This window comes from Melospiza georgiana, chromosome 31, assembly GCF_028018845.1.
Source record: "Melospiza georgiana isolate bMelGeo1 chromosome 31, bMelGeo1.pri, whole genome shotgun sequence".
Taxonomy (NCBI): Eukaryota; Metazoa; Chordata; class Aves; order Passeriformes; family Passerellidae; genus Melospiza; species Melospiza georgiana.
The window spans coordinates 2,106,955-2,118,275 of NC_080460.1; the positions used below are offsets into that span (position 1 = coordinate 2,106,955).

The 11,321-nt window shown below is 61.2% G+C and overlaps 1 protein-coding gene across 2 annotated transcripts; it reads left to right on the forward strand.

Moving 5' to 3' along the window:
• The first annotated feature begins 1,678 nt into the window (after window positions 1-1,678).
• Window positions 1,679-10,127, forward strand: ZNF703 (zinc finger protein 703). Of its 2 annotated transcripts, XR_009115820.1 has the most exons (3): window positions 1,679-1,891; window positions 2,412-4,478; window positions 6,553-10,127. XR_009115820.1 is itself a non-coding variant. In XM_058042530.1 (2 exons), exons 1-2 carry the CDS (start codon window positions 1,679-1,681, stop codon window positions 3,789-3,791), a joined length of 1,593 nt encoding a protein of 530 aa, XP_057898513.1. In that variant the 3' UTR covers window positions 3,792-4,521. The 2 variants fall into 2 exon arrangements, 1 of the variants encoding a protein (XP_057898513.1); XM_058042530.1 differs by lacking the exon at window positions 6,553-10,127 and having other exon boundaries at window positions 2,412-4,521.
• Window positions 10,128-11,321: the final 1,194 nt, after the last annotated feature.

The following is an 11,321-nucleotide window of genomic DNA, read 5'->3' on the forward strand; positions in this document are numbered from 1 at the left end:
CCCCCTCTCCCTTTCTGCGTAGGCAGGAGGGACCTGAAACACAAACCCCTGGAGGGCAGAGGTGGGGCTGGATGGGCACCTGGCCCCACATCGCCTTTCTTTAGGCCAAAGGTGCTCAGTTCCTCAATTCTCATCCCATCCTGGCCCCCAGGATTTTATCCACACCCCCATCCCTTTGCACATCTCCCCTCCAGCCCCCATTCTCCCACCTGAAATCCAGGAAAGGAGCTCTCACCCCGCCTCACATGCAGGACATCACTTGGACAGAGCTCCACGATTTATCCGTGGCTCCTCTGGACAAATTCTGGCTGAGCTCGGCTGTTTTTCACCCCCCTGCAAATCTGAAGCCCCAGGGGTTTGTGGAATTAATTCAAGGATGTCTGGAAAAGGTAACTAGAAATAGGAAGTTAATTGTTGGTGGTTAATTAGTTATACAGCAGCCTGCGCTGGCACCCGAAGATTTTTAAGACTCAGCAAACCAAAGAAAGGAGAAAATGACTGGGAATGAGGAGCTGTGGGTTCATAAGGGAATTGTCACTTTGTGAGAGACCGTTGTGAGGTCAGGCCCCTGGCCTTGGGTGGCACCAGGACGGGCACAGGTGTTGGCTGGTGGCAGGGTACAGCCCCTGGGTGCAGCTTTGGGTGCGGAGCTGTGCCAGGCTGAGCTTATCTAAGCCATGCCATGGCAGCAGTGCCATGCTGTGGTGTGCCAGCTGAGCCATGCTATGCCATGATCAGCCACGCTGGGCATGCCATGCCAGCCGAGCCGAGCTGTGCCACTCCAAGCTGTGCCATGGCGTGTCAGCCACGCCAAGGTGTGTTAGCAGTGCCCTGCTAAGGTGTTCCAGCCAAGCTACACCCAGGTGTGCCAGCAGTGCCATGCCATGCCATGGTAAATTGTGCCAGCAGTGCCATGCCATGCCATGATAAGTTGTGCCAGCAGTGCCATCCCATGCCATGCCATCCAAGCCATGCCATGCCCAGGTGTGCCATGCCATGCCATGGTAAACTGTGCCAGCAGAGTCATCCTATGCCATGTCATGTCATCCAAGCCATGCCATGGTAAATTGTGCCATCAGTGCCATGCCATGCCACACTGTGCTGGCAGTGCTGTGCCATTCCGAGCTGTGCCATGCCATGGTAAACTGTGCCAGCAGTGCCATGCCATGCCGTGCTGTGCCATGCCGTGCCGTGCCGAGCTGTGCCATGCCACGCCGTGCCAGCAGTGCCATGCCATGCCGTACTGTGCCATGCCACGCTGTGCCAGCAGTGCCATGCCATGCCGCGCCGTGCCATGCCGAGCCGTGCCAGCGGCATCACACCGCGCCGTGCCATGCCGCGCCGTGCCATGCCGAGCCGCGCCAGCGCTGCCTCTGCCGCTCGGGCCGGTGCCGCGGTTCTCCCCCGCGCGGCGGCGCGGGGCGGTGGCGGCGGAGCGGCGGCGGCTCGCCCCCCCCCCACCGGCGGCTCTCCCCGCCCCGGGGGCCCGGCCGGGCGCGGATTGGTGCGCGGCGCCGGCCCCCTCGGAGCGCGGCCGCCATCGGGGCTATTTGACGTGTCGGTGGGGCCGGGGAAGGGCTTCGTCTCGCCGGGGCCGCCGCCGCCGCCGCTCCGCCGCCCGCCCGGCCCGGCCCGGCCCCGCGGAGCCCGGGCACCCCCCCCCTTTCCCCCGCCCCAAATGAGCGGCGCTCCCGGCGGGCCCCGGCCGAGGACCCCGCCGAGCCGCGGAGCCGCGGCCGCCCCGTCGCCCCGGCCGCCCCCCGCCGACCCGCTGCGCCAGGCCAGCCGGCTGCCCATCCGCGTCCTGAAGATGCTCAGCGCCCACGGCGGCCACCTCCTGCACCCCGAGTACCTCCAGCCGCTCTCCTCCACGCCCGTCAGCCCCATCGAGGTCAGTGCCCGCCGCCCCCGACCGCGCCTCGCAGCCCCGGAGCCGCGCTCCCGGTCCCCCCGGCCGGGCTCTTCCCAGCCCGGTGCTCCCGGCCGGGCTCTTCCCGGTGCTCCCGGCATTCCTGGCCGGCGCTCCCGCTTCTCCCGGCCGGCTGCTTCTCAGCCTGGCTCTCCCGGCTTTTCCCAGCCCGGCGCTCTCGGTTCTCCGGGCCGGGCTCTTGCTGGTTCTCCCGGCTTTTCTCGGCCGCCGCTCCCGGTTCTCCCGGTTCTCCTGGCCGGGCTCTGCCCTGCCCGGCTCCCCCCACCCCGTTCTTTCCCTCCCCCGCCGCCGCCGCAGCCCCGCTCCCCCTCACCCCACCCGGTCCCTGTTCTCCCCGGCCGGGCGCGTCCCCCCGCCCCGTCCCCCCCATCCCCGCGCCCTGGCTCGGTGCCGGGCCCGGCCCCGGGCTTTCGCCGGTGGGGGGAGGCCGGTGCGGGGGCGCCGTCGGGGTCCCCCCTGACCGGCTCCGCTCCGCCCGCAGCTGGACGCCAAGAAGAGCCCGCTGGCGCTGCTGGCCCAGACCTGCTCGCAGATCGGCAAGCCCGACCCGCCGCCCTCCTCCAAGCTGAACGCCGTGGCGGCCGCCGCGCCCGCCGCCGACAAGGAGCCCTCGGCCCGGCCCGCCGCGCTGAAGCCGCCGGGCAGCGGGGACGCGCCCGCCGAGGACAAGTCGAGCTTCAAGCCCTACTCGAAAGGCGGCGGGGAGCCCCGCAAGGAGGGCGGCGCGGACAAGGCCGGCTTTCGGGTGCCCAGCGCAGCGTGCCCGCCGTTCCCCCCTCACGCCGCCGCCTCCTCGCCCGGCGGTTCCCGCGGGGCTTCGCCGCAGCACCCCGAGCCCAAGGGCGCCGAGGAGAAGAAGGAGCCCGAAGGCGGCAAGCCCAGCCCCGAGGGGACGGGCGGGGCGCTGGGGCGCGGGGTGGTGGAGGCCGGGGCGCACGGCGAGCCCCCCTCGGGCCGCAAGTCGGAGCCCCCCGCGCTGCCGCCCGCCGGCCATGTGGCCCCCGTGTCGCCCTACAAGCCGGGCCACTCCGTGTTCCCCCTGCCGCCCTCCAGCATCGGCTACCACGGCTCCATCGTGGGCGCCTACGCCGGCTACCCGTCCCAGTTCGTGCCCGGGCTGGACCCCACCAAGCCGGGGCTGGTGGGCAGCCAGCTGCCGGGGGCGCTGGGGCTGCCGGGCAAACCGCCCAGCTCCAGCCCGCTCACCGGGGCCTCGCCGCCCTCCTTCATGCAGGGATTATGCCGGGACCCGTACTGCCTGAGCTACCACAGCGCCTCGCACCTGGGCTCCAGCAACTGCTCCAGCTGCGTGCACGACCCCGGCAGCCTCAAGAGCGGATACCCCTTGGTGTACCCCACGCACCCGCTGCACTCGGTGCACACCACGCTCTCCTCCGGCGGCACCCCCAGCCTGCCCGGCCACCCCCTGTACACCTACGGCTTCATGCTGCAGAACGACCCCCTGCCCCACATATGCAACTGGGTGTCTGCCAGCGGACCCTGCGACAAGAGGTTTGCCACCTCGGAGGAGCTGCTCACCCACCTACGGACCCACACGGCCCTGCCGGGGGCCGAGAAACTCTTGGCGGGTTACCCTACCTCCGGGCTGGGCTCCGCGGCCTCCTGCCACCTGCACCTCCCGCCCGCCGCCCCCGGGAGCCCCAACACCTTACCGGCCTCGCTCTCCTTGAGGAGCCCACACACTTTGGGACTAAACAGGTACCACCCCTATGGCAAGAGCCACTTGCCCACGGCCGGCGCCCTGCCCGTGCCCTCCTTGCCAGCTGCCGGACCTTACTACTCCCCGTACGCTCTCTACGGCCAAAGACTCACGTCAGCCTCGGCTTTGGGATATCAGTAACCGGCTCAGCCCCAGCCCCTCGCGCCCTCCTTGGACTCTGTATTTATTACTGTATGTTAGCTTAAAGCTGGGAATATAAGTGCATTATACACCAATGAATCAATGGTATGCAAAAAAAAAAAAAAAGTCTGTGTTCCAAAAAAAAAAAAAATTAACCCGAAAAAAAGAAAAAAAAAAAAATTTCCCTTCTTTACTTTGCAGGTGTGGGGCTTTGGTTTTCCCCTTCTGTTTCTTTTGAATTTTTTTTTCCTTCCCCTTCTTAATTTCCCCCAAGAAATTCTTGCATGACATGGAAAAGCAAAAAAAACAAAAAAAAGGCATTTTCCTCCTTCCCCTCTGCGTTTATCGCTCTGGGATTCTGTTCTCTGCATTTGTAACTTGCAGATGTAATTTTTTTTTGGACTTTTTTCCTTATTTTTAATCTTTGGGGTTTTCAAATTTTTTTTTTCCTTTTAAAATTTTTGTGGTTTATTTTTTTTTTTTCAATTTTACTCCTTCTTTTTGGTTTTTTTTTTTTTTAATTTTTTGCGCTGTGTCCGGGGCCGGGTGGGCTACACCGGTTGGGTGATGCTCACCCCCAGGCCGTGCCCCGCCGGGGGCTGCAGGACCCCGCGTGTCCCCGCTGTGTCGGTGGGGGGACCGGAGGAGCGGCAGGACCGGCGGCCCCGGGCGGGCGGACGAGCCCCGGTAAGTCTGATTTTGTTAATAAACGCCTCTTGGTTGTAACCCACGCTCTGGTGTCGTCTCGTCCCTGCCCGGGGGTCCGGCGGGGTCCCAGCACCATCTAGCGGCGGTACCGGAGGAGCCCCGGGTGCGCTGCTGGCTCCGCGTCCCCGGTGTCCCCATCCCCGCGTGTTCGTGTCCCCCAGGCGTGGCGGCGGAGAGGGAAGGTTCCAGAAGGCGTTTGGCGGGATCGGAGCGGTGCCCGCGGGTGGGCACCCCCTCCCGGGGTGCAGATTTGGGGGTGCAGTTGTGTTCTGGATATCGGTGCGGGGGGATCCCACACCCTGCTGCCGTTGGATGTTTGTGCGGGAGGAGGGTGATGGATGGCTCTGACATGGTCTGGCTCCATCCCCACCGTGCTGGGGGGCTCTGCCTGCTCCATGCCCCAAGGAAAGCGCTTCCACTCCAGCTCTGGGACCCCTTTTCAAGCTCCCCCTGCATGCCCCATTGCCCCACATCACTTATTTTTTTTTGTCTGCCTCGTTCCTGTTGCATTTCAGTGAGTCACGCAATTAATCCCTGTTAATTGCCTTCTCGATATTGCTTTATGCCCTGCGTTTAAATTCCTTTGTGTCCTTTGAGCTGAAAAATAACGCGCTGAGAACAGGGACTACTTTTGCCAAAGGGATTTTGATTTCCCTGTGCCTGAGCGTGCGGCCGCTGGGAGGGCCCAGCTTGGGTTTCCTGTGGCAGTGGGAGAAATTTGGTGGTCTAGGGACCAGTTTGGCTCCGTGCTGAGCTCCCCAAGGCTGATTTTGGGGGTCTGATTTTGGGGGTCTGTGGCTTGGGGATGTGCGGACGTGGCTGGGCTCCGGTTGTGCCCGTGGTGGTGTTGCTCCTTCCAGGTGGGATGTTTGCTGGATGAGAGCTGGGGTTTGCACAGAGGTGTTTGCAGGGCTGGGGCTGGCACAGGGGGTGCTTTGCTGTGGGTGTTTGCTCTGTCCTGTGGGCACAGCAGGAATGGGGTGCCCAGCCCAGGCTGGTGCAGCCCCTCCGGTGTCTGTGCTGGGTGCTGAGCCCTGTGGCAGCTGATGCTGGCCGTGGAGCAGGGTGGCACGGGCGGTGGGCACAGCAGCCCCAGAGTGTTCTCTCTGCTGGCACAGGAGGTACCCAGACCCCCTGGCCCTCGGGAGCATCGCTTCTCGCTGGATGTGGCTCCCGCTCCCCGCAGTGATGCCGCTCGGTGTCGGCCTCACTCGGGCACTGCCAGTGCCCATCGTAAATCCTGGCTGTGGCTTCGTGCTGGGGCCTGTCTCAGGTTCCTGCGCTGGAATTTTGTCCCACCGTGCCCATCCCTGGCTGTGGCTGGGCGCCTCGTGCTACGGGGTGGGAGGATGATGCTGCAGACCCTCAAGGCGCAGTAGCCCAGTGCCAAAATCAGCGCACCTGGCACGGCCACTCCGGGTTTTGGGGGCCGTGCCAGACCCCAAACCACGGAGCAGCCAGGGCACAGAGCAAGGAGAGGCTGCACAGCCTCATCCTGCCAGAGCTGCTGGGGGATCCCTCCTCACGGCAAAGCTCCATCCCCTCTTTCCCCCAAACCTCCTCGCACCAGGATGGTCCCTGCTCCAAAACGAGCCCACACGCCTTCCCTTCACCCACGGCAGGGCTGGGTGCTGCCTGGATGAGTCCTGCTGTGCAGGAGGTTCCCTGAGGAATTTTTTTCCCCTCCCTAAGGACTGCAGCAGTGGGGCCAGACCGTGTAAACACCGCGAGTATCATCTGATAGCGGCGGCACTCGGGCTGAGCTGCTGGGGAACGGTCGCGTTGCCGATATATTAAATAATTCCCTGTGTAATGTATGCCCAGGTTATTGCGGAATTCATTTTATAATAAGAGCACTGGGATGCACTTTATTAATCATTCTGTCTAACAACCTGCACTCCACAGTTTCAGTTTGATTTGATTCAATCCTGTCTTTCTGCAAAATATATGGCTGAGTGGGTCGGATAATGTATGGCTTAATTTAGAGTTGTATGGGTTTGAATTACCATTTTCATAATGTGCTGTGCATTAATGTGTTGCATCATTTATACAGAAAAATGTGCCAGGTTTCAAACCTCTCCAGGAGGCAAAAGTCACCTAAAGGGAACGCGGAGAGACACAAAAAGACCTTCTCAAATCCAGCTGGGGCTGGGAGGACACCGGTGGGTGTCGGACGTGGGGACAGCAGTTTTGGGGCTGTGCTGGTGGCTCTTTTCCCCGTGGCACAGCAGCACCTTCTCCGTGTCACCCCGAGCTGCCGGGGACCTGCAGCGCTTGACTCGCCGCTGACCCCGGTGCCGCCGAAGTCGCGCCCACCATCACTCGCGAGGAAAAAGCTCTGATTATCCAAATACAGTCATTAAAGGGGAAATGTGTTTTTTAGGACTGTCAGAGTGATTAATGAGGGTTAGCAATCCTTGCAAATGCACTTGTTTAGTCTAACTGGCAGCCTCTCCTTTCCTATTGATTTATGGTGGCAGTTGCCGGGGCCGCGGTGTGTGTGGAAGGAGCGGGGCTGCGCCGGGGCACGGCGAGGGGCCCGGCCGAGCAGCACGGCACGCTCTGCTGTGCCCGAGGCAGCTGAACAAAGGCAACATTATCCCCTGTGCCGGGGAAGGAATGACTTGGACGCACACGCCGAGCCGCTCCGCGTGCCTTATAAATATCCCCGTCTGTGAAGGCCGAAGCCCAGCTGACCACAGCCACGCCGTCCGCCCAATAAATACGTGAATGAAAGAGCCAGGCCCTATTTTTTTCTTGTTGTTTTTCCTTTCCTCTCCTGCACAAAAATCCCCGATGTCTTTTAGGTGATGCAGAGGTGGCTGCCCGCAGACGTACAAGGCGTTTCAGAGCGCGGAGCGGAGCGCGGCGTCCTCGAGGGCTGGAGCCTGCCCAGGGGTCAGGTCGGGATGCAGAGCCATGGTGGGTGGATGAGAAGTTCCTCAGCTGCATAAAGCAGCTTTTCTTTCCACGTGAGCACTGGTGGAAGCCACGGAGAACATGGGCTCTGTTTGTCCTCCAAGCCAGAGTGGCACGGGCACCTCCTGTCTCCTCGCCAGCATCCCCGTGCCCAGCCTGGCGTCAGGGTTTGCTTTGGGGCACACTTGGTGCTGGATGAGCTGAGAGCAGACCTGGAGGGACAGAGCCATGCTTGGAGGTGGCAGTGGAGGTCCTGTGCCAGGCTGGGAGCTGGAACCCTGCAGGAGGAGCAGCTGAGTGGTGACACAGCGGTGACACAGAGCAGCCGGGCAGCACCACGGTGTGGAGCTGTGTGTGCCCACCAGAGCCCCACACTGCCCTGCTGTGGGGCCACCTCCAGCCACTCCAAGCAGTGGGACAGCACAAGTGACAAGAGGCTGGATGAGGTGAGTGGAGAAGGACAAAGACCTCGAGGTGCCAAAGCCAGAAGAGTGTGGGCAAGCACCCAGGGCACTGCAGTGGCCAGGAATGCCACAAGTTGGAGTGGACTTTCCTCTGGCTCTGGATAACAGCTGAAGATCTGCTGCTGCCTCTGCCCTGGCCATGGATTGGTGTGTGCTGCAAACCCTCCAGCAGCTCTGATTCCAGCTTTGACAAGGATGCACTGACGTGTTCCTCACCACACCAGGACACCCGGCCTTGGCTGGTCACCAGTGACCCACGGGAGGTCCCCAGTGTGACCACAGCCATGGTTTCCCTCTTGTGCAGTGTGACAGTCCAGCACAGGGCCCTGGCAGGTGACAAAGCCCTGGGACCACGGCTGTTTCCTGACACAGGAGTGTGGCAGCGATGCTGGGTCACAGTCACCCTGTGTTTATTGTGGTGACAAACTGAGGAGTGCTGATCCTCACACACCAACACTTCAGCTGAAGCTCCCTGGAGAGCAGGGGAGGGTGCTCAGCTGACAGCTCTGTGCACAGAGCAGGGTCCTGGAGCTCGAGTCCCAATAACACAGATTTACACAGATGATTTACACAGACCCCTGTGTTTTCTGAAGCTGTTCATGGAAACCTCCAGCAGTAGCTTTGCCATGACTTCATCCCACCTTCCAGCGTAGTGCAGGGAGACAGGACAGGAGGATGTGACCCACAGCCTTTGCCAAAGGTGATGGTGGAACACTGGCCCCAACAGGCTGAGCAGAGCTGGACAGGACACCTGACACTGTGCATGGTGCAACGTGACCTCTTTAACACCTTGTGGTCCCAAAATTCATGGATCACCCCTCCTGACCTGGCAAAATTGGGAAGGAGATGAAGGATGCAGCATCCTGGGCGTCTGGTGGCTTCTGACAGACCCTTCCTGCAGACACCTCAGTGGAGAAGAGAACCAAAATGGCCTTTTTTGTGTCCCCCACAGCTGCAAAGGTGCCCACCACAGCACCCCTGCATCTCCAGGTTACATCCCTGGGAGAGGGAGATGCTGCTGCATCAAAGAAGATGGGGAGCAGTGAGAGCCTCAGGTGCTGGTGCCACCCCATGAGCAGCTCCTGGAGGACTCTGAGAGAGGACAGGACAGAAATGGGGACTGTTAAAGATCTTTCTTGCTGAGCTCTCACCGTCTTCTCTGCACCCAAAATAGTTGCTGTTTTCCTGTCTGGATGAGAAGGATGGGGCTGGATGAGAAGGATGGGGCTGCTCATCACCCAGGATGGCGTCCAGGCTCTGCTCCTCTGGCCACAGCTCCTACCAAAGGGACTCCTGGTTTCTGCTGGAGCAGCGTTGCCTTTGTGGGGTTCGGTTTTGTTCCCATCCCCTGCACAATCCCAGTAACATCCAACAGGCTGGAGAAGGACAGTGCCCCTCAGAGGTGAGGAGAGCCCAGTTCTGGGCAGAATGGAAATGGAGCCTAAAGCCTTTCCTTGCTTCCCACAGTCTCTGGGACTCTGCTTGGGGTTTGTTTTGGGAACAGCTGGCACGGATGGGGCTGGCTGGGTGCCTGCTCCTCTGGCTGCAGGGATGTGCTCTGTCCCCTTTGCTGCTGCTCCTCAGTAATTCCCAAGCTTTTCCCAGTTGCTGTGCTGGCACAGAAATCCTGCAGCACTGGGGCAGCTCGAGGGGTTCCTCACAAGGGGAGCACCAGGATCCAGCAGCTCTCATGATTTTGGGATGTCCTGGTTTGGGGCAGATCCTGAGCCCTCCTGGCCATGGGGGAAGCCCTCAGGGCATTGGGACTGTCCTGCTGGGTTTGGGGACTGGCTCTGAGCACTGGGGTTTGCACAGCACCCACCCACTGCAGGTGATGGGGACCAGGGCAGGGCTGGCAGCTCCAGGGTGCTCCGTGCCTCCATTTCAGGGCACAGAGAGAGCCTCAACACCACAACCAGGGGGTGGGCAGTGGGCACAGCACCCACGCACTGCAGGTGAGTCCAGGGCAGGGCTGGCAGCTCCAGCAGGGCACAGAGAGAGCTCAGCACCACAACCAGGGGTGGGCAGTGGGCACTGCCCCTCACCTTTAATCACACCCCAGATGGCCACAAGCCCCAGGGCAGTAATGGGCTTGGGGGGACTGATCTCTGTGCGCTGTGCCAGGGATGCTGCCCCTGCTCATCCCTCTGGCCCTGCCCTTCTCCTGCCACCAGCAGTGGCGCTTTCATCTCCGGGGGAGGTACAAATGGAGCTGTCAGATGCCATCAGCCCCGTGATATGACAGGCTGTGGGGCCAGGGCCCCTCGAACAGAGCAGCCTTGTCTGTCAGAGCCGCCTGACACTCCCCATAATGGCCAGATGGATGAGACTCTGAAAGTAGGGCCCGGCGCGTTTTCAACTCTATTTTGGGTGAAAACACTTCTTGAAAGATCTTGAAAGGAGCTGGCAGTTTAGTAGTTCAGATGATTAATGAGCACTGGCTCTGGCGGGTGGATTTCTCGAGCCGTGCCAGCAGCTGGGCTGCTCCAGCGGGCCAAGACACGCCGAGCGCCCCCCGGCCCCCCTGGCCTTCCCGGAAATGACACCGAGGCGACAGGCCCTGCATATGGAAAAAGTTAAATATAAATTACTGCTGAAAGAGGCCTCGCCGAGCCGAGTTAGTTAAAAGATGTTTATGGATTCAGAAACACGGGCCTGCATATGTATTTAGGGATGACAAATGTGATTCAATAAGTCAGGAATTTCTCCGTGGGCTGAGGCGGGACCCGCTCTGCTCTGGGCTCGGCTGCTCCGTGCCATAAATCCTGCAGGCAGGCTCCTCGCTCCTCCCCGGCCTGCTTGGGGTTGATTTCTGCCTTTTTCCTGCAGCTCACCAAGTCACTGGAGATCCCAAACTGTGTTTGGGAGCAGCCCTGCTCTCTCCATGGGTTTGGGGGATTGGGAAAACCCATGAGGGCACTGGAGGCCATGCCACCACCAGTGCCAAGCACATCCTTTTCCCTGGGTTCTCTGTCCCCCCAGAGCTGCTCTGGGAGCAGCCAGGCCCTTCAGGACTGTCAGCAGATGATTTATGACCAACCTCCAGAACAAGTTTGGGATTTGACCTGGTGCTTCACCCTAATTCAGTTCAGCCCTAATTCTGCAGCCCCTTCATGTGGGGCAGCTTGGGGGCACCCATCCAAGCTGCCCCCTGTTCCTGCTGCTCTTGGGGTGCACCACAACAAACTGAAGCAAGAAAACCTCTAAATTAAACTCCAGCTGTTTTGGTGGGGGCCTGGCATGGGTGCCAGGCCCATGGCGGGGGTACCAGGTTCACGGTGAGGGTACCAGGTCCATAGTGAGGGTGTCAGGCCCATGGCGGGGGTGCCAGGTCCATGGCAGGGGTGCCAGGTCCATAGCGGGGGTACCAGGTCTGTGTCAGGGGTACCAGGTCCATGGTGGGGGTACCAGGTCCATGGTGGAGGTACCAGGTCCATGT